This window comes from Myotis myotis, unplaced genomic scaffold (genome assembly GCF_014108235.1).
Source record: "Myotis myotis isolate mMyoMyo1 unplaced genomic scaffold, mMyoMyo1.p scaffold_m19_p_2, whole genome shotgun sequence".
In the NCBI taxonomy this organism is placed as follows: domain Eukaryota; kingdom Metazoa; phylum Chordata; class Mammalia; order Chiroptera; family Vespertilionidae; genus Myotis; species Myotis myotis.
In genome coordinates, this window is record NW_023416324.1 from 157,976,963 (window position 1) to 158,000,473 (window position 23,511).

The following is a 23,511-nucleotide window of genomic DNA, read 5'->3' on the forward strand; positions in this document are numbered from 1 at the left end:
CCCGTGTTTTTTTAAGTGGGCTGAAGCCTCTGAGAAAGATTACCACTGTCGATCGGATAGCACTGTCCACAGCTCCTTTCTTGGCCCCACGCAATTAGGACTGAAATTCAATTCAAGGCAGGCAGCTGGGAACTAGTTCAGAAAGATAACATTTGCTCTTTGGCCTTGGTAAATAGTTCAATTTTTACAGCTGTAATTACTCCAGATACAGCAAAACCAAAACGTGCATTAAGGACATGTATTTGCCATAGAGCATTCGTGATCCTTCAGGTTTGTAGCCACTATGTTGTCACTAAGTGGAAATTGCCAAGAAATCGTTAGGAATACTTCCAACATTTGAGAGAGAGATAGGAAGCATAATTAAAATGGTACCAGAAATTCTTGTAACTTTGACTATTTAGACTAAATATTTTTTCCAGGTTAGAGGATATCAACTAACATGTGAGATGATGTAGAGAGAAAAGCATGGTGAACTGGAGAGTCGAGTTCTAGTCCCAGCCCTGCTTACGTTGATTTACACTCTGCACTTTAAGTCTATTCCTCTTCAAAATAACCTGGCGAACTGGATAAGCTGCCTTCCAGATCAGCTAACAAAGAATAAAATTCTATGTCCCCTTCATAATTTTGGTTTTCATGGACTAAGTCTGACTTTACTTTTTCTGGAAGTACACTAACATTCAATCTTTGTTCTTTAAATTTCCACAGAGAGCCGAGAAAATTCCTATAGTCGTTCTAGAAGCTCTAGCATTTCCAGTATTGACAAAGACTCCAAAGAAGCAATTACAGCACTGTACTTCATGGAGTCCTTCGCTAGGAAAAATGACTCCACCATCTCCCCTTGTTTGTTTGTTGGAACTAGTCTGGGGATGGTGTTAATCATGTCCCTGAGCCTCCCTTCAGCAGAGGAACAAAGACTCACAGAGCCAGTCATGGTATTGCCAAGCGGTAAGAGTTTTTAGTTATTCCTTCTTTGTCACTTTTTAAAATTTAGATATAAGGTATTACAATACCTTCATTGTATTGATGTATTCTGTATAATAGGAACTATTGAGAATTTCATAAGTCATATACTATTTCAACATTTGTCATATTGCAACTTACCTTTCCTTTACAGTGGTTCTCAACCTTCCTAATGCTGCGACCCTTTAATACAGTTCCTCATGTTGTGGTGACCCCCAAACATAAAATTATTTTCATTGCTACTTCATAACTGTAATTTTGCTACTGTTATGAATCGTAATGTAAATATCTGATATGCAGGATGTATTTAGGCAATCCTTGTGAAAGGGTTGTTCGACCCCCAAAGGGGTTGCGACCCACAGGTTGAGAACTGCTGCTTTAGGGTAAAATAGCACAACCATTTCTATGGTAAGTAAACTGGAACAGCCAACCTAAACATTGCCTTGGAAAAGAAGTTCCTCAGAAGCACTGAACTGAAGAAAAACCTCAATGCAAAAGTTAAAAAGTTATTTTTAATGAACTGAAGCATTTCTCCAAAGTTCCATACCAGATCAGAGCCTATGAGTGTTTTTGTAGCATTCTTGAAGAACTCAGAACAATTAAGCTAGAAGTGTCTGACTTGAGGTGGCTCTAAAGTCTTTGATAAACTTCTCATCTTGTTTCACTCAATTTCTTTCCTTTTTATCCTGTTGCTCAAAACATATGTTGTATTCTCTTCCTACTTGAATTATCTTTTTTTCATTCAAAGAGATGAGTGAGATTCCTCCTGTTATTCCTTTTAATATTTTTTAATTTGTTCTCTTTCCTATTTATGATAAAAGTTATCTGAGAAACATTTCTAAAAAAAAGAATTTTATTAATATATAGCATAAGGGATTTTATTTTAAAAGAACACATATATATGGTATAGTAAGTTAGATAAAGTTGTATTTTCTTAGTTAACTGGTTGTGCTAAATTCTTATATATGAATTATTACTTACTAGAAGCCCGGTGCATGAATTTGTGCACCAGTGGGGTCCCTCAGCCTGGCCTGTGGGATTGGGCTGAAACTGGCTCTCTGACATCCCCTGAGGGGCCCTAGATTGCGAGAGGGTGCAGGCCAGGCTGAGGGATCCCACCGGTGTATGATCAGGGCCAGGGAGGGACTCAGGCGGTTGGCCAGCCAGGAAGGGACCGTGGGAGGGCTCCAGGGCATATCTGGCCCATCTCTCTCAGTCCCAATTGGCCAGACCCCAGCAGCAAGCTAACCTACCAGTTGGAGCATCTGCCCCCTGGTGGTCAGTGCACGTCATAGCGACTGATCGACCTGTTGTCTGTCTGCCCCCTGGTAGTCAGTGCACGTCATAACGAGCAGTTGAGTGGCCTTAGCATATCATTAGCATATTATGCTTTGATTAGTTGAATGGCTGACTGGACAACCAGACACTTAGTATATCAGGCTTTTATTATATAGGACTAGAGGCCCGATGCACGAATTTCATGCAGGAGTAGGCCTTCACTGCTCCAACTGCCTCAGCCCTCACAGCCCTGGCTTCATCTGGAAGTTCATCCGGACAGTCGTTCCGCTGGTCAGCCTGTTGATTTTTTATATTGCACTTTTATTATTATAGATTTTAAGTGAAATAGCTCTCTCTACTAGTGTGGCAAATTCACATAAATGCATGTATATGGCTTAAACAACAGTTTATTTTCTCATACTTCTGAAGGCTAGAGGTCCAAGAGTAAAGTGTTGGCAATTTTGGTTTCTTCTGAGGCCTCTCCTAGATGTGCAGGGGGTCATCACTCTGTATGCATGTACCCCTGGGGGTTGCCTGTCCCAATCTCCTCTTCTTAGTCTGTTGGATTAGGGCCCACCCTAACAGCCTCATTTTAACTTAATCACCTCTTTAAAGTCTATCTTAAAGTCACAGTATGAGATACTGGGGTTTATGGCTTCAACATATGAATGGGGGCGGCGCACAATTCAAACTATAACATGCATTGTATTTTAGAAGTTAATCTATTTGGATCATTTTTAAATTCATTTTTAAGTTATAGTTGACATACATCATATTAGTTTCAAGTGTACATTAGTGATTCGACATTTATAGACTTTATAAAGTGATCACCATAAGTCTAGTGACCATTTGACACCATAGATAATTATTACGATATTATTGACTATATTCCCTATGCCCATGACTTTTTTTATAAATGGCAGTTTGTACATCTTAGTCCCCTCCTTCACTTTTTCACCCATCCCCCAAAACTGTGCTATCTGGCAATCATCAGTTTGTTCTCTGCATCTATGAGTGAAATAAGATAGAGGAAGACAAAAACTGTATGATTTCACTTATGTAGAATCTAAAAAATAAAATGAGCAAACAAAGCTGAAACAAACTCATAGATACAGAGGATTACTTTTTAAATTATAAATTTATTTCACAATAAGGAAACATTTTTTACTACATTTCTAATTTTAAAGAAATATGCACAATTCTTTTAGTCCTTAGCTCACTATTTAGTGAAATTGAGAATTGTGGCTTTTTTTTTTTTTAAGTTAAGCAAATTGACAAACCTTTGGCTACACCAGTGATGGCGAACCTTTTGAGCTCAGGTTGTAGTAGGGAGGGCAGGTTATTTAGAAAACTGGAGTCAGGTATACTTCTAGCCATTGAGGCCTCCTTTAAGAAGGAATCCCTAATTAATTGTGCGGTCAGTTATTTACTGTAGACTGAATTGTTAAGATCTTATAGAATCTCTTAAATTTAAGCTTACTTCATAATGAGGTGTACTTCCAAAATAGTAGATTGTAATTTTGACTTGCTTAAGGTTTTTGTTGTTGTTGTTTTAAGTTAGGAAAGATTAAAGATGGAGTGATAAAGATTAATAATACATTGTTGGTAAAACTTAAAACCCTGTAAATACTTAATGCACAGAATATAAACAATCTTTTTGACCACAAATTAGGAAACAAAGCAGCTGTTTTGCAAGGGAAGCTTACTGAGAAATTGTCGTTTTGATGCTGACAGATTGCAAGTATCAAGTATAAGTAAAATGGCTTCAAAAATGTAGATTTTTTTAATCTTTTTAACCTACTTTAGGCTATCCCTAAATTAAGGATGCTAAGGTATTTATACTTAGAAAATTTTTCCCTTGGTGGGTAGTTAGGAAATGTGCTTTTTATTTTATTTTTATTTTTTTTAATACATTTTATTGATTTTTTACAGAAAGGAAGGGAGAGAGATAGAGAGTCAGAAACATCGATGAGGGAGAAACATCGATCAGCTGCCTCCTGCACATCTCCCACTGGGGATGTGCCTGCAACCCAGGTACGTGCCCTGACGGGAATCGAACCTGGGACCCCTCAGTCCGCAGGCCGACGCTCTATCCACTGAGCCAAACCGGTTTCGGCAGGAGATGTGCTTTTATAGAAGGATCAATTCTAGATTAATTCTAATCATTCATTATAGCTTTTGGAATTATTTTTTTCTTCATGGGAGGTTGAGAGAGCTATTTTTTTTATACCCTGACCCTCAGACTAAAGGCCCAAGCCCCTACTCTCCTATCCTCTTCAGTTACCTAGCAGGACGTTCACAGGCCACACATTCTGGTTTTAAAGTGAGTTTAAAAACACAACTGAAATGTTAAAGCTCTAAACATGTTATTTTGAATGTGATAAATTTTAAGTACTTCAAATTATAAAGTACTTTCTAAATGGAATGTATTTTTATATATCACCTTCCCTTTTCATGTCTCTGTACACTCCTGAAGCCTATCAGCTTGATTAATCTTCTTACTCTCTCTACATGATGTTAAAGAACATAGGGTGGGGGGTGGGCGTTGGAAGGCTGCTAGGGCACTGCTTACGGGAGAGTCTGGAAATGTCAAAAGGTCAATCTTCAAGTTACCTTCAAAGCTTTGTAGTATCCTGTCTTCTGGGACAGGTGAAAATCACCCACAGGTAGTAAACTGGCCTGGATATTCAACTTAGAGAATGCAGGTGAGTAAACCTCTCTTCGGTATAAAGATGGATTAGCCTGCCCAAGAGCCAAAGGTAGTTTGTTTTATTTCATATAATAAAAATTGTTAGCATGGACTCTAGATGGTAAAATTGCATTAAATGTATTCTGAGTGCTCAATTTCAGAAGAAGGAAAACAGCATTTTCTAGTGAATGAGCCTATGAGAGAAGTGGAATCAGATGACATGATTATTTTTTCAGTTGAAATTATTTCAATAAATAAAAATTATACATTTTCTGAAACTTCCTTTTTAAAGAAAGGATTTTAAGGGGGACTATCCTATCTAATAATAAACAAACATGGTAATTGACCATACCTTCGCTACACCTCCCATTGGCTAATCAGCAGGATATGCAAATTAACCCAACCAAGATGGCAGCCGGCAGCCACGCAGCTGAAGCAAACAGGAGGCTTGCTTGCTTCAGTGATGGAGAAAGCCAAGGTTCCCCACCTGCCACGGCCCAGCTCTGAGCTCCAGAAACAACAAAGTTTCAATTATAGAAGCTAAACAAACCCCAGATACCTGCTTTCAGCAGGCCATGGCCACAGAGCTGGAGCGAGCAGGAGCCAGCTCTCAGCTCCAGTGATGGCAACAAAGTTTCAATTATAGAAGGTAAATAAATCCCAGAATTAAAAAAAAGAAAAAAAGGAGAGGCTGGGAGCTTCAGTTGCTGGCCAGCCTGAAAACGGCCCTCAGCCCCTCACCCAGACTGGCCAGGCACCCCAGTGGGGACCTCCACCCTAAAGGGGGTGTGGCCAGCCTGAAAACAGCCATCAGCCCCTCATTCAGGCTGGCCAGGCACCCCAGTGGGGACCCCCACCCTGAACGGGGTGTGACCAGCTGCAAACAGCCATCAGCCCCTTACCCAGGCTGGCCAGGCACCCAAGTGGGACCCCCACCCTGATCTGGGACACCCTTAAAGGGCAAACCAGCCGGCCCCCACCCATGCACCAGGCCTCTATCCTATATAATAAAAGGATAAACTGACCCTAACAGCAGAAAGACTGGGAATGACTGGTCACTATGACACACACTGACCACCAGGGAGCAGGTGCTCAATGCTGGAGCTGCCCTCTGGTGGTAAGTGTGCTCCCACATGGGGGAGCTCTGCTCAGCCACAAGCCAGGCTGATGGCTGCCAGTACAGTAGTGGTGGTGGGAGCCTCTCCTGCCTCCTCAGTAGTGCTAAGGATGTCTGACTGCAGCTTAGGTCTGCTCCCTGCTGGCAAGTGGACATCCCCCAAGGGCTGCTGGGCTGCCAGAGGGCTGTCTGATTGCCAGCTTAGGCCCAATCCCCCGTGGAGCAGGCCTAAGCCAGCAGGTGGTCATCCCCCAAGGGGTCTCAGACTGCAAGAGGACACAGGCCGGGTTGAGGGACCCCCCGAGTGCACAGATTTTTGTGCACTGGGCCTCTAGTATAGTATAAAGAAAGAACACTGGATTAGGAATCAGAAAACCTGAGTTCTAGTCTAGACTCAGCAACTAACTTGACTTGGCCCAAGTCTCATCATCTTTCTGGGTCTCCACTTTCTTATTAGTCTACTGAGAGTATACAACAAGTTGATGTCTTAGGCTCCTGTCAGAACTAACATTCTATGAGTCCAGGTTGTTGGAACCTATGGACTTATAAATCTACTGATTCATATATATTATTGCAATATTATATTATAGATATAAATTATAATATAAAACATTCATTGCCCATAGATGAATAACAGTTGTTTTAGAAAGAATTTCACATGCCAATGACATAAAATTGTTTTTTATAGGTACATTCCTCTCATTGAAAGGAGCTGTGTTAACGTTCTCCTGTATGGATCGAACTGGTGGATTAATGCAACCACCATATGAAGTTTGGAGGGACCCAAACAACATAGATGAAAATGAAAAATCTTGGAGAAGGAAACTGGTCGTGAACTGCCCCTCTCTGTCACAAGAAACAGGAGATCATCAGTATACAATAATCTGCTCAGAAAAACAAGCCAAAGTTTTCTCACTGCCTTCTCAGACTTGCCTTTATGTTCATAACATCACCGAGACATCTTTTATACTGCAAGCAGATGTGGTGGTCATGTGTAACAGTGCCTGCTTGGCATGCTTTTGTGCCAATGGGCATATCATGATAATGAGGTACTTGCCTTTATAAATTATCTGGTAATCACAACAGTGCCAACAAAGTGCAATTCTGAGAAATATATATGTAATCTGCAAGATGTTATCAAGAAGCAACCGGAGACCCTTGTTTCATTGTGTTTTTGAATGTCTTATTGTTCTACAATTTGAGAAGAGTTTAGCTTTTTTATTTTTTGTCTTGGTTGGGTGTTTTGTTTTGCTAAAAATGCTTTGCATTGTGAATAAAAAATATATTTTAATTGACATTGAGGAATCTAAGGAAAGAGTGATTTTCCAGTCACTCACACATTCATTCAGCAAATATTTATTGAGTATATGTCATCTCCCAGAAGCTATACTAGGCACTGGAAATATAAAGATAAAGAAACTATAAGGAAAATAAGTGAACTGTTATTTTTACTGTGTTTTATAGCCCACATGAGAATTTTACATACAGAATTTAATTTGATCCTTTTAGCTTCTCTAGGACATAGAAAATACAGTATTATTTGCATCCACTATTATACACATGTTAGTGAATTTATCTCTTCCCCACCACCAATTAATTTGACTGAATCTATCATGGATGTCTGTTTAACTGGGTATGTTTTGGACTCATGTCCAAAGGAGCTTAGTTACTTGAAATGCCATAACATACACTTTTTAATAATTGTTTTTATACTAAGTCTTTGAAATCCAGTATATAGTTTACACTTACAGAACATCTCAATCTGGACGAGCCACATATCAACTGCTCAGTAGGCACTTGTGGCTAGTGGCTACCACCTTGGACAGCACACTGCTAGGACCTTATGAAAAGCTTATTCCAACAGCACATATTTCAGGTCTCATTTTATATGATAAGGTTTCAATTGTAATTACAAACTATTTTCAGATGGGAAATTAGTACTTTTTTTCAAGGTGCTGGTTTTATCATCTGGAATAATTTAAAATCAGTGTGCATATGGGAATTAGTAGGATGATTTCAAAGCTTGAGATATAGTTACAAGTTGATTTTTCTCCAATTGGCATTTGAGGTGTGATTTACAAGCAATGAGATATTTCCTTCAGTAGTTTGTAAAATTGGCTCTAATGACAATATCCAAGGGATGTTGTTTAAAAAAATGAATTTAAGGGAAATCATTGGCTATAACATTAGGATAAGCATATAGCCTTTCGGTAAGACACTAGGAAATGAGTGGTATTCATCTGAATGTACAAATTCTCATCTATTATGTATAACTTATTCTCATTCCGTTACAGCCCTGGCCATGCTTATATTTATTAATCATGCCTCCAGTGTAGTTATAGGTAATTTCCCATTTCCTGTGTACTGAGGGAGTAAAGAAATGGAGAGCGAAGCCACTCCATTCCCAGGCACAGTGAACTGGATCCACTCCATGTCTCCATCAGTTCATAAACCACCTCAAACTCAGGAGTTTTGCCTTAAAAGACCAAGTATGTAGTCAAGCACTTTCTAGCGGTAGTGTTTCTGTCATAACCAAAGATTATAACCATACTGTAGAACAGCCGTGGGCAAACTACGGCCCGTGGGCCGGATCCAGCCCGTTTGAAATGAATAAAACTATTGAAAAAAAAAGACTGTACCCTTTTATGTAATGATGTTTACTTTGAATTTATATTAGTTCACACAAACACTCCGTTCATGCTTTTGTTCCGGCTCTCCAGTCCAGTTTAAGGACCCATTGTGGCCCTCGAGTCAAAAAGTTTGCCCATCCCTGCTGTAAAAACCTGTGAAATGCTGCAAAAAGTACCCTGAAATTGCTGGCCACTTCACTTAATTTGATCTTCAAGGACATTTGCTAAGTACTAGATGGGTTAAGATAGAAGAATTGTGCCCATGATTTTTTATGTATACGATTTTATGTCAAAGTCATTTTATTACCACTGAGACTTCAAGAGATTAAAAAGAAACAACCACAAAATAGAGGCATAAAAATTACTGTTTTTCTGTACAGCTTTTAAGAAATTAAAAGGTTCTAACAATTTGAATATAATGTGGATTTGCTTTTTTTCCATGCAGCCTGCCTAGTCTTCGCCCAATGTTGGATGTTAATTATTTGCCACTGACAGACATGAGGATAGCACGGACATTTTGTTTCACTAATGAAGGACAGGCATTATACCTAGTCTCTCCTACTGAAATTCAGCGGTTAACGTACAGCCAAGAAATGTGTGATAATCTACAGGTAGGTCAGGCACAAAAAAAAAAATCATTGGAATGGTTGTAAAAAGAGAGAGAATGAGAGAGATGTCAAAAAACTAAAATACTGTCCAGGTCGGTGTGGCTCAGCTGGTTGGAGCATCTTCCCGTACACCAAAAGGTGGTGGGTTCAATTCCCTCAGAGCACATACCCAGGTTGTAGGTTTGATGCCCAGTCAGAGTGCACGCGTGAATATGTGTGTGTGTGTGTGTGTGTGTGTGTGTGTGTGTGTGTGTGTGTGAGGGGGGGAGAGGGGGGAAAGTGGCGCATAACTAGTTGATGTTTCTCTCTTTCTCCCCCCTTCCCTTTTTCTCCTTTAAAAAATAATTTTTTAAAAAAAGCATTGTTTAAAAAAAAAAAAAAGCTAAAACATTATTGGGCCAGACAATAAATATGCCTTTCCTAGAATATGTCTTGAATATTATGGTCATCACTGTGACCCTTACCAAGTGTGTTTCTAGGTATACACAGAAAAAGTGAGGGGGAAAAATGTGAAGATTATGCATATTAATGGTTAATTTTTAAATTTTGGGGGGGGGGGTTTTGTGTGTGTGTTTTTTACCTGTGGAGAATGCTCTGAAAGATGATAAACTCTTCCTCCAGGATGGAGAATATGTCTGTACACACAAAAACTTTGCATACAATTCAGGGAGTTCATTGACCTTTTTTAAGGAAAACTTAATTTGGTTAACAGCCATACAAAAGAAACACATACTTATTCTGTGGGTTAGAATTGGGCATTTGTCCTTGATCATAGCAGCAAGCAGAGCCTAGAAACAGAATAAATATAGAAGCCTGTGTAGCCTTGGGTAAGTACAAGTGGTCACAAAAATTTAAAAATATCTTAGAAATTTTATTGGTTAAATCCCCTTATTATACAAATAAGAAAACTAAAAGCCATTCATTATAACACAGAGTTTAAGAGTATAAGCTCTGAACCATTTAAGTGTATTTTGCCCACTTGCAAAACTGTGGGTATTTTACTTAGCCTACCTGTATGTTCTACCTTAGAGCATCATGTGATAATTAAGGAAGAATTGATATAAAGCACTGACCACAGTGCCTGAAATATAGAAAGTTTTTAAAATAAATAATAATGTTATTATCGTTACTCAACAAATACTGAGTTGATCCTGTATGCCTGGTACTTGGCTAGGCTCTAAGAATATAATAATAAACGACATATAAGTCCCTACCTGCTAGAGTGGAAGGAGACAACAATACTCTGCGGAAATGCTGTCTATAGATGGCTGAGCCTGTACTGGGGAGACAGGTAGAGGCTGATGAAAAGAGAAAGCGGGCAGTTAAAAAAGCATGTGAAGGGTGAGTAGGAGTTACCCATGGGAATGGCTGGCTGTGGGTGGAAAAGGTGATAGATAATATTCTTGCCAGAGAGGCTTAGGAAACTGCCAACAAAGTTCAGAGTTGGGAAGTGAAAAGAGTGAAGGATGGTGCTGGAGATTTAGTCAAGAATAGAGCTAGGATCACCTTTAAGCTCCATCTATCCCAAGGGCATTTTCCCCAAGGGCAACAGGAAGTCATTTGAAAGATTTAGCAAAGTGTTGATTGAAACTAGTATTCTGTTGGCAGTATAGCAATTGGTTTTGAGGAATTAAGACTGAAGGTGGGGAGAGCAATTAGGAGGCTTTTAAAAAATAATTAAGGCCAAAAATAACAGTGGCTTGAAATGAGGCAGCCAGCAGTGAGGATGGAGAAAGTTAGATTCAATAGCTAAGAAGTGTAACCAGTGGGATTGGAGGATTATTAGCTGTAGGAGTGAGGGACAGGAAGGAATTAACTATTCCTGGGTTTCTAGCTTGGGAAACTAAACAGATGGTATACTGCCAATTCCAAAGAGAAAGGATTAAGGAGGAGAGCTCAGGTCTGCTGAGTGGAGGTGAGGGAGATGAAGATGAAGTCATACAGCAAGCTCCTAGACAAACTGGCATTAGGTCACAGATCTGACTTGTGGTTGATGTCCCTTCCCCCATAGTGATAGTTCTCAAATTTTGATCTGCTTTAGAAAGACCTGGAGAGCAAGTGTGAAGTAGAGATAACCAGAGTGCATTTTTGTAGATTCTGACTGAGTGTGTGTGGAATAAAGCCTGAGCATCTGTATTTCCAAGATTTTTCTCGTCACTGAAGCACACTGAAGTGAGAGCAACTCACCTGTGCCTCACCACGCAGTAGCTGCCTGACTTGTTTAAATCATCTTGAGCCATTTCATAATTTTGTACTTGATATGAAAACAAATCTACCTCTCTCCACATCCCACCTCAGGCTTCCCATCTTATAGGCACTCATGCTTATTCGCAGAGGGACTAGGTCAGGCAGAGGCTACAGTAATTGAAAAAGATCAGAAGTCTAGATTAATAGTCATTGACCAAGTGAAATTAACCCTAGAGTGAACATCCTATCTTCCCATGCTTTCTAATTGTAAAGGGAGTAAGAGCACAGGAAAATGAAAATTTTAGGATAGCAATTCCTGAAGAAGAAAAGGAAGAGAAGGAGAGGGAATGACAGAGACAGGACTGGGAGCAAAGCAAAATCATAGAAAAATACGGAAAGCAAACTGTCTGTTCATGATGTGCTCTCACAACCACAGTGTTATCGTTTGACCTATTAATTTATTTGTAGTTACTCCAATGCTTTTTCTTTGAATTTGATACAGGACATGCTAGGAGATTTGTTTACCCCCATCGAGACACCAGAAGCTCAGAACAGAGGTTTCCTAAAGGGACTGTTTGGTGGAAGTGGACAAACCTTTGACAGAGAAGAGCTCTGTGAGTAAACTCCTGATCCTAAAATGGTGTCATAAAATAGAAGATGCTTGTGTGTGTGTGTGTGTGTGTGTGTGTGTGTGTGTGTGTAACTTAACATAATATATGACTTCAAATTCTATACTGGATTATTTTGCTTCTATACCATGAAAATTATTTCTGTTTATCAAACCTGAATAAAGTTGATCACTTTATATTAGGAAATAGTTTAACGAAAATAGTACATGAAATTCATGCAAATAATAAGTAAGCTAATAGATGGGTCATATGCAAGTAGATCATGCCTGCATAGCAGGGTGAAGACATTCAGTTACTAATGCCTGTAAAAAACATTTTTGAACCTGCCTGCCTTTAACCACTGTTAGGAAACAGTTTTTTTTCTTCAGAACACAAGGTTTATCAACACTACAGAGCAAATTACTTTAATATCTACCACTGAGACTCTGATGACCAGTAATAAAAAAGCAGTAGATAGATACTAGGCAACATTTTTAGAAAGAAGTCAAGAATATATTTTCCTTGTACACTGCTAGTGGGAATGTAAATTTGTGCAGCCACTATGTTAAATGGTACATATATTCCTTTAAAAAAATAAAAAATAGAGCTAGCTGCCATATGACCCAGCAATTCCACTCTGGGTATTTGTCCAAAGAAAACAAAAACACTAATTAAAAAACATATGTGTACCCCTATGTTGATTGCAACATTATTTACAGTATCCAGATATGGAAGCAACCTAGGTGTTCATTGATAGGTGAGTGGATAAAGAAGATATGAGATATATATATATATAGGAATGTTACTCAACCATAAAAAGTAATGAAATATTGCCATTTATAACAATATGGATAAATCTAGAAAGTGTTATGCTAAATGAAATAAGTTAGATGAGAAAGACAATACTGTGATTTCACTTATATGATTTTACTTATATGTGGAATCTAAAAAGCAAAACAAATTAACAAACAAAACAAGAACAGACCCATGGATATAGAGAACAAGTTAATGGTTTCCAAAAGGGAGGAAGGTTACAAAAAGAGTGGGGGAATAAGGTTTTCTAGAACATCTTATCATTTGATCTTGCAGATAAAAAATCTTTTACTAGTAAACTTTCACCTATGCAAAACATCTAGGTACTTCCATACAATGCAATATTTATTCTTCAGCCATAAAAAGGCATGAAATTTGATATATGCCACAACATGGATGAACATTGAAAACATCATGCTAAGTTAAAGAAGGAAGACGAAAAAGGTCACATATTATATGATTTATTCCATTTATATAAAATGTCCAGAACGAGAAATCCATAGAGACAGAAAGTAGATTAGTAGTTGCCAGGCACTGGGGCAAGAAGTGACTGTTTAATGGTTATGGCGTTTCTTTTGGGGTAATGAAAATACTCTAAAATTTGATAGTGGTGACAGTTGCACAACTCTGAATACACTAAAAACCACTGACTTATACACTTTAAAAGGAAAAATTTTATGGTATGTGAATTGTATCCCAATAAGGCTCTTATAGACCTACATTCCATTCCTAATGTTGCCTCTTTGGGAATGCTCACTATATTTTTACCAGACAGTTGTTTTTCAATTTTTAAAAATTACTTCATAAAATTAAATGAAACTGAGCTTTGTAAGTGATAGGTAAATGTTTAGTCTTTTATGAAGTAAAAAAATTTCATCATATGTATATTAATGCCCATCATGCATATACCCCATTCTCTAATATTTACACACACAGAGAAAGAGAGAGAGAAAGAGAGAGAGAGAGAGAGAGAGAGAAGAAGAGAGATTTAAAAACAACTGAGACCTATAAAGGCTGATAGCAAGATAAACAGAGAACACTGGAATGAAGACTTGGGCTGAAATTTAAACAAAAGAACAGACCTGTGATTGGAACAGACACTAATGTGAGTTCACATATGTTGCTAACACCCCAATTCAGCAACATCAAGGATGCAATTATCGTGCTTCCTGTCAGGATCAGAGTAGGCAAACTCTGCTCACCTCCTCCCATGATCACCTCGAGATTACAAATAGATTATAGAGCCACCTGACTCTATAATCAGACGAGCTGAACAGAATTCCTAGAACTAAGAATATAAAGAAGACAACACATAGAGACCAGTAGGAGGGGCTGAGGCTCAGATGGGCAGGTCCCACACCCACAGTGTGGTGACTAGAATCTAAAGGGAATTCTCAGTCATGGAGGTCCCCTGAGGAGCCAGAGGTCTGTTCCCACACTGGGCTCCCCAGCACAGGGCTCCAGTAGCAGGAAGAAGAGTCCCCGTAACATCTGGCTCTGAAGAGACGTGGGGATCACATCTGGAAAGGACAGGAGGCTACTGGAGACCGTGGAGAACCTCAAGTTGCTTGTTACACAGACTCACTCACTCAAAAACTCATAAACTCTAATTTCCAGCACAGGAGCAGCACCTCAAAAAGCTCCGGGGGCAGCAGGGAGGAACTAAATGGATAACTTCAGGGCAAGGCTGGAGGGGCAGGGCCAGAGCAGCTCTCCAGGGACAGAGCCTGGCAGGTGCCTTTGTTCCTTTGCAGAGCTCCCCTCCCAACCTGCCACCAGCACAGGAGGGCACCACATCTGTGCTCCCCATTCACCAGATTAGCACTGTCCACCCGGCATGGTGATTCCCTGACACCCATCCCATTCAGCTCACCTGCCTGGCCCCAGCCTCTTCCAGTGGCTCCTCCACACAAGAAGCCCAACTTCCCCTATATCTATCAAAGGTTCAAAAACCCAAACAAGCACAGCCGACTAGAAAAACTTTTCTAAAAATAACAAATAAAATACAAACTCATAGATACAGAGAACAAATTGGTAATGGCCAAAAGGGAAGGGTCTGGAGGGTTGGATGAAAAAGGTGAAGGGATTAGAACACAAATGGCCAGTTATCATGCCAGTTGTCAAAACAATCCTGGGGAGGTGAAGTACAGCATAGGGAATATAGTTAATAGCATATTAATAACTATGTATGGTGTAAGATGGGTACTAGACTTATTGGGGTGGTCACTCCATAAAGTATATAAATATATATGTCTAATCACTATGTTGTACCCCCTGAAACTAATGTAATATTGTATGTCAACTGTAATTTTAAAATAACTAAAAAATGTGATTAGGCCATATTGTGTGGCATACACACACACACACACACACAAAGGGATGTGGCAACAATAGCTGTCACAGCCCTAACCGGTTTGGCTCAATGGATAGAGCGTCAGCCTGCGGATTCAAGGGTCCCGGGTTCAATTCTGGTCAAGGGCATGTACCTTGGTTGCAGGCACATCCCCAGTGGGGAGTGTGCAGGAGGCAGCTGATCGATGTTTCTCTCTCATCGATGTTTCTAACTCTCTATCCCTCTCCCTTCCTCTCTGTGAGAAATCATAAAATATATTTTTTTAAAAAAAGAAAACCAATAGCTGTCACAATCTCTTTGGTAGGCATTTTTCTTGGGTAAGTGCAATGATAGGGTCAAATATGTCTGTCTCTTACTGGAGAAGTGTGAAGTAGGACTTAATATAAGTACTTCGGTGATAAACTTGAATGCCACTATTGGAATTACTGACAAATGTTTTCTGTTGCTCTGTCTTGAATTCCCAGTTGGGGAAGCTGCAGCAGGAAAAGCATCCCGCAGCCTTGCCCAGCACATTCCTGGCCCGGGCAGCATAGAAGGGATGAAAGGCGCTGCAGGCGGGGTGATGGGAGAGCTGACCAGAGCAAGGATCGCACTGGACGAGAGGGGGCAGAGGCTAGGAGAGCTGGAGGAGAAAACTGCAGGCATGATGACCAGTGCGGAAGCGTTTTCCAAACACGCACATGAGGTAACTAAGTAAATGTAGGCAACTTCACACAGTAATAACTTGAACTATGTAGGTCCAGCACAGAAAGCTTAAGTAGAGATGCCACTCATTGTAAGTCATCCTGGATCCCACTTCAGTCCCTCCAGTGCTTGGGAGAAAAATCCTTTTTAAAAATGCTGTAATACATTGACACGCCATTATCATGGGGATAACCTAGAAGAAAATCACCCATTAGTTCTGATATGCTGTAGATTGTGCATCTGCTGCTGACGTGGAGCTCAGGGAGAGTCCAGGCTCCACACACTCCTTTTTGTCTCAATCACTGAAAATTATTTCTTGTCAGCCGAGTATTTATAGCTTGGTTTGTTTTCCTTAAAACAAAACAAAACAAAAAAAACCTTTGTCATTAATTTACAAAGTAAAGAAAGTTTTATAAGTTTTAAGATTTACTGAGATATTCATGATTAACTCAATATAAGCTTGCTTAACACTTTTTAAGATTTTTTTTAACATCTCATGGTGACTATTTTTTCTTTGCAGTTAATGCTGAAATATAAGGATAAGAAATGGTACCAATTCTAAACTTCTAAAGAAGCTGTGACTGCTTTGAGAAACCATTATTCAGGGAAACCAAATTTAATTCCCAGCATCACTATTCAACTGCTAGAAGCCAGTTTCTTCTACAAAATGTCCATTACAGTCCATCTGAAGTTGTCATAAGAGAGACTTATCAGAGACACTGTACAATCGAAAGGCTGGAACCCTGGCTAGAATCCCAAGGTATGGCTGCATTTGCCGTTTCCCACGTGGAATGGAGCTATCGCCTTGGCATGTCATTTGCTAAGGATTTACATTTAGGAACTACGGGGAGTCCTCCTGATTTGAAAAAATCCTGTACAAACAAAAGCATTAATGCGCTTAATGAAAAAAAAATCTTTGCATGATAAATTAACATCTTAAGAGGAAAAGAAAAAAAGCATGTTGTGAAAGAAGAAAAAAAGATTAATGGTAAACTATTTTTATAAATTGGGCCACATCCGGCAATTTTAAAAATCTGCATTAGAAGTTATCAGTGCATTTCTAGTACATTTACCATACAACTGAAAAGGAAGAGAAAACAAAACCAAAGTTTTCTTCCCATCTACAACTTCCATTAGACTAAAACATTACTGAATCCTGGTGGCAAGCGTCTGATTAACGTTCCTCTCGCTCCATAAAATGAACACTCACAGTTCTTGGTCATAATCAAGTATTGCCAATACAGTAAATTATTGCTAACACAATTATTTCCATTTCTATCACTTTCAGAACAAGTTGCTATTTTTAGTCACAAACTATGCAGGGTTGGGACACCGCAAAGCATTTTTCAGCTGGTTTTGCTCTGCAGGGGAGCTGACTGGTAGGTTTGGGAAACTAGACTGACTCTAGGAACAATGCAGTTAGCTTTGAGGACTGATTTCACACACTCTGGTTTCAGTTTCTAAAGTGGTATATTCTTAATGCTCCATTTGTATCCTTGTCTGTCAATTACACAGTATATTACTGTTCAAACCCAGGGGTGTGGGGGGGTCTTCAATCCAAAGGTGCTCTTGCAGCCGGACACTCACAGACCAAACTGGTCATTCTCTTCAGCATGATTCAGTAAAACCTCAGTTAATGTTTTGGGAAAGGAATTCTGATTTATTACATTTCTGATTAATAAGGGCTTTCATTAGAAAATAATTTTGGTTCAATACTTATTATTGAAAATCTTTATAAAATATAGTGGTGTTTTTGCTACCTTAGTCACCATTATGCACAACAGAAACACATAGAGAGTTTAATGATACAAAACCAATAATTCTGTCATTCATTAGACTAAATAATATAGAGGGTTATTGTCAATAGATACCAAATACCTATTCCTTATTTAAAAATGTCTTCAACATGAAATAAAGACTATCCTTCACATGACAAAAGGCATCTAATCATAACAGATGACAACTGGAGGGAAGACAAAATGAGCACACCTGCTGTCATTATTTAACCTGAGTCTGGAAGTCAAAAGTCCCAGAAGTGAGTAAATGCAGATTCTAAAAAAAAAATTAATGAGTTTGGCTTATTTAATTTTGATTAATCAAGATCTTACGAGATATACATTTGTGTTTTAAGAATTCTGCATTTTCCTGAAGTCAGGTTCTTTTAAGAGCCAAAAATAGTATTTCTTGGGTTTTTTTAAAAAGATTTTTTAAAATCTTTAGTGCATTTGAACTGGCACTTCCTTTTAATGTTCTTAGTCATTTTGAGAAAAGCCAAGATGATTGAAAGAGTCAGCTAATGTATGCCAGGATAGCGTTTCTCAGACTCCTTGAATTTGCCCGATGTCTCATAAAAGCCTCTCCACGAAGCTCTCCAGATTCCTGTGAACAGCTAGGGTAACAAAACCTGACTTCAAAATGCAACACCATACATAAAGTTATATAGTAAAAATGTTAAAGAAACTTGAGACCAGGATTTGGGAAACATTGGTAGTCAAGTTGCAGTGTACTATTTATACCATCTCGTTCAAGGACCCAGTTTTCTGAACAGATACTTTATCATTTCTATATTTTTTTTAAAAAAACTTTAAAAACTACAATATTAGTTTATTTTAGGAACAATGAAATTCAGTCCAAAGTGGCATTAAGTACAATATCTCTGAAGTCCCCAATAAGATCTGATTTAACTTGGTCTAGTTCAGGTGTCTCAGCCGTGGCACTGTTCACTAACTCTTCGTTGTGGGGACTGTAGGATGTTCAGCAGCAGCCCTGGTCTCTGCCCACCAGATGCCAGTAGCAACCCCTGAGTAATAACAATCAAAAATGTCTCCAGCCATTGCCAAAATTGCTCCCAATTGAGAGCCACTGTTCTATACAAGGACAGGTTAAGTGTGAATATGTAATATATGTCTAGTATAAAATTAAACATCATAAGTGCACAGTGTCTTAAGATAAATTATTTTACCCAGAATTACATGTGTGGTTCATATGCAATAAAATCCTATTTTGGAGAAAGCTTATATGAATCAGTAAAAAATAACAGTTACAGAATATTTTAAAGCCTACAGAGAAAATACCAAAAAAGGACAGCACAGCATTTCACAGTAGAAGTGCTTAAAACTCTGGCTTTAATGAATAGATAAAAAGTCTATAATTAGCACAATTGGAAGTAAACAGGTGCTTCTGAGATGCTTGAAAAGAACAGGTTCTTTTTAAATTAATCTTTCAATATTGTTTTTATAAACCCTCACATAATGGAAGGGTAACTTTATCCCACAAACTCCTGATTAGTGGAATACAAATTAATGAGGTTTTACTGTATCAAAATAATTTTTATAATGCAAAGAGATAGCAATAATAAGAATCTAATGTGGATGTGATTTTCTCTTTGAACATTTCTGTTGCACTCACCTTAGCACACGTGTGTGCATGTGCTCATGCGCACGCACACATACACACACACACACACACACAGCGTCAGCATCAGCATCATTATCTTTGGCAAATGAGTACTATTGATCCATGTAATTATATCTCTCATAACTGTGTAAATGTCTTGCCTCTGTCTTAGAACATAAGAAAAATACTCCTGATAACTTGGACGATGATAGAGAAAATGACTCTGAGCCTTAGTTGTCATCAAAATTATATTCTATCTGCGAAGGTGGCATTGGGAAATAAGGCTTGCAAACCACAGCCTCTCCAAGTTGCCCTCCTGTCCCTCTGACTCCTTTCTTGTTATCCCAGGAGAAAATGGGCCTTTGCACTCCATTCATCATTGGGAACCTAGACGTGTTTGTTTTTCTGGTTCTAATAAGCAATAATTCTTATCATGAAATAATCCATTTATCCTGGAGTTTGGAGGGAAGGATGACTGATTTATCTTTTATTTTAATCTTCCACAAAAGCAGTACTACCGATTTTGCTTCCTACACGTCTCTGAGACCCAGATTTAGTGCCCCATTCACCATCAGGGTCGTTGTCTGACTAACTTTGGAAGGACAGTGGCAGAACTGAATGAGATGTTTTCCGGTAATTCAGTCACAGACATTTTTCAAATCTTTTCTATAGCCTTTGAATGATGCTCAAGCTAATAAATCAGCATCCAGGCCTCTAGTCCTCAAAGATCTTAAGGGGTTGATTAGAAGGGAACAAATTTACTGCTGGGGTCCTTTTATGTGACCCATGTGACTAAAGGTACCATCTATCTGCTATCTGCATAAAGGAGGACCTCGACTTTGAAAAAGGAAAACATATATATATGAAGAAAATTAAGATTAGCTCTTTGAGATACTTGGTTATAAAATGTTTGGCAGAAGGAAAAGGAAGAGGGTCTAGAAAAGTAAACTAAAAATGTTCTCCTTGGTTTGGGGTCATTGGGACAACCAGGAGCAAAGCTGTGTGGTTACAGCTGCATCTGTGGGAAGACAAGGTAACTTGACCACTTGTGTTCAGAAAGGGCAATGCCGGAGTAGTCAGACATTCCTATCTTGCTCTTTGCATCCGGAGAGGAACATGAGGGCCTTCGCAGCTTCCTCACCTCTGTCCTTTATAGCCTCAGCCTCATTTTTTACTAGATACTATATCACATTCACACTGGCCCACATGCTAGCAATACTTGCCAGTAAGTTGTGTATTTGGATGCCACCATCCCTGGGAGCTTGGATGTCACATAACAGGTTTAGTGTATATATTTGCAGACAACATAACCCTGAAAAGATGAAAGGCAGAATAGGTAAGGTCTGACTTGGGAAAAGAAGAGGAAGTGCCAGTTGGGGTGGAGTGGGGAGGGACATGAAAGCCAGAGTGTAGGGCGTGATTCTTAACCTTGGCTGGACATAAGCATCACCTAAGGAGCTTTTAAAATTCCCAATTATATTGAAATCTCTCGGAGTGGGAACCAAACATCAGTATTTTTTAAAGCCCCCAGGTGGTTTCAGCGTCCAGCCAAGGTTGACCACCACTGCTTCATGGCCAACTAAGGAAGACACTTTTGTCTACCTTGGTTGGTTTCCAAGCCCCACTTCCAAGGGGCCAGGGAAGGCAAGATGTAGAAGATACGGTATTAGCTGGATTGATATTCATTTTGTGTCACAACCAAAACAAATGTTTTGTGCAAATTTCTGACCAGCCAGTGCCCCATTAACTCTGAGCTCTTGTGCTTTTCTCCTATGCGACCTGGCCAGTAATTGCTCCCAAACATCTAGGTTTTGATTATCTTATACCTGTGACATCACAAAACATCAGAAATATGAGAAAAATCAACAGCATGTAAAGCTATGTGGAAAACTAATTCTCAATAGTTTCATAGTGGAAATGCTCAAAACAATCTTACTAAATCAGGTCCAAATTTATTACTCATTCATCGCTTGGAGGAGATATGGGTACCAGGTACCTGTACTGCTATAGGTATACTTTACTGGACTTGGGCCTAGCAAGAAGGGAGAACAACTCTTCCTTTTTTTGTTAGCTCTGAGGGTCACTTGGATCCATTTTCTTAGTAACTGGACATGCATTTCAAGGGAGAAGAAGGCCTATAACTCACTATCTGGCCTCCAATGCCCTGAAAGAGTGCTTTCACCTCCAAAAAGGGAGAGTCCGCCTACCCATGGCAATAATACTCAGTGAGAAAACTCACGAGACTTCTCTCACACTGCTCCCCTGAGTACTGGCCCACCCTTCTCAGCTGCAAAGTCAGAAAATAAACTAGGTGATGGTTATGGACAAGTGTACACAGGATCAAAATCTCTAATAAACTATAATTTTTAGTACTTAATTATGTGATGTTTTATTCTAGGAAATAAGAAACAGATGATATCATTGATGTATCTTTCTTTCATCTTCAGAATTTTTGCATCTTTTCAGAAAATGACAAAATACTATTTTTCTGTTTCACTCAGCAATTGTGACTATACTTAAAATTCTTGTAGTCTGTAGAGATATCAATAAAATTGTATATGTTTGTACATAGATGCTCTCTTATGTTATGATGTGATGAACTACTAATGACTTTTGCCAAGACTAAATATGGACAGCGGTAAGACCCTCATTTGCAACACCGTGAACCATAGTTTTACAAGTATAATTACTTTTAAAAGGCAGGGAGATGGGTGGGGGAGCAATGTACATCATATATATTTGAACTAAAAAAAAAAACACAAAGGAATAAAACAAAATACAAATTCCCTAAACTCCAAAAGGGTAGAAGCCATTTAAATTATCATCAAATTGGGAGATATGTAACTTTTTATTGGAAGATTTTGCAGATAATTTTTGAGGATGTTTTCTGTTTTCACCTTTGGTGAACTCCAAGTTAAACCTTAGCTTGGTGGGAGTGCAGGGAATAAACTGAGGCTGAATGAGATGCACTTAGGGCATTCACAGCTCACTCCCTCACTTCCTTTAAAGCTCACTTTAAAAATAAGCTATTGTGAGCTTATACCACCACCTAGTGGTTATAATGAACATTCATTAACCCAGCACCTCCAAAAGTCCCCTAGAAAGAGTGCCCACTCCTGCTCCTCTGGCTTTCATCTGCACAGTCAATGCCTCTTCAGGTACTTTCTTTATACTGTTACCTACACTGCGGCATTAGCCAGCCCATTATATTCCTCCAAAAGCTGTCTAACTATTTCAGGAAAATTTTCCCATCACCACAATTTCCCTTCTACTTTTTGTTCCATATTAAAAAGAAGAAAACAAAAACAAGAAACTAACCCTAGGCTAAAAAAAATGCTTTTTGATTAAAAGTACAAATATAAAGACAGACACAATAAAATCCAAATGCCCAAGTTTCCCTTCAATAATTTTCTTAAAGGATCCATTTACCACACTCACGCTCCCCATATCTGCATTCAGTAGTTGGGGCGGGGCCCTGTGGTCCTCACTTGCTAACTCAGCCTCACCCAGACAGGGGCTCCCTTGGGGTTCTCCATCAGGCCCTGGCCCCTGAGTCAAACTGCTCAGCATCTTGATGTCATCACTTTTTCATGAGAATTTTTTCTTTTAATATGTCATTTTTATAATCTTTTATCTTTGACTTTTGAACTTTGTTTTAAAGGCCTTTCCATCTACACAATAATAAACATTTTCTTACATCTTCTTCACTTGCATAGATTTATTTTTTATATCAGTCTTTTAATACATCTGGAATTTTGGTATAGGGATCTAGCTTGATCTTTTGACAAAAGGATAACATATCACTACACCTCTATTTTTGAATGACTCACCTTTTCACCACTAATTTGAAAGGACATTTTTACATAGACATACATATGTCTGTTTCCTAAATTCTCAAGTAATCCCTTTGTCTATTTCTGTGTCCTTATCAAACTGTTAATTATATCTTTACAATATGTCCTAATATGTGATAGATATCTTTGATCTTTTTCAAGTTTGATAGGTATTGATTTTTTTCTCTCTAGGTGCATTTTAGGATATTATTGATCTTTTTAAAAATCCCTGTTGAAACTTTGATTGAAATTATAGTAAATTTATAGGTTAATAATGATTTTTTTTTCTGGCATCACTTCCTTTAGGATATCTTAATCCTTTTTTTAAACCATTTTCCTTTATGTTGATAATTTT

At 38.7% G+C, this 23,511-nt stretch overlaps 1 protein-coding gene across 1 annotated transcript in view; it reads left to right on the forward strand.

Moving 5' to 3' along the window:
- The window catches only part of STXBP5L (syntaxin binding protein 5 like), a 223,949-nt gene extending 205,846 nt beyond the window's left edge, over positions 1-18,103 (forward strand). Inside the window, exons 24-29 of the mRNA XM_036351923.1 lie at positions 706-945; positions 6,733-7,093; positions 9,120-9,285; positions 11,972-12,083; positions 15,708-15,928; positions 16,448-18,103. Of these exons, the coding sequence (XP_036207816.1) occupies positions 706-945; positions 6,733-7,093; positions 9,120-9,285; positions 11,972-12,083; positions 15,708-15,928; positions 16,448-16,489 (1,142 nt within the window). The 3' untranslated portion in view covers positions 16,490-18,103. The remainder of the gene's footprint in view (positions 1-705; positions 946-6,732; positions 7,094-9,119; positions 9,286-11,971; positions 12,084-15,707; positions 15,929-16,447) is intronic.
- Positions 18,104-23,511: the final 5,408 nt, after the last annotated feature.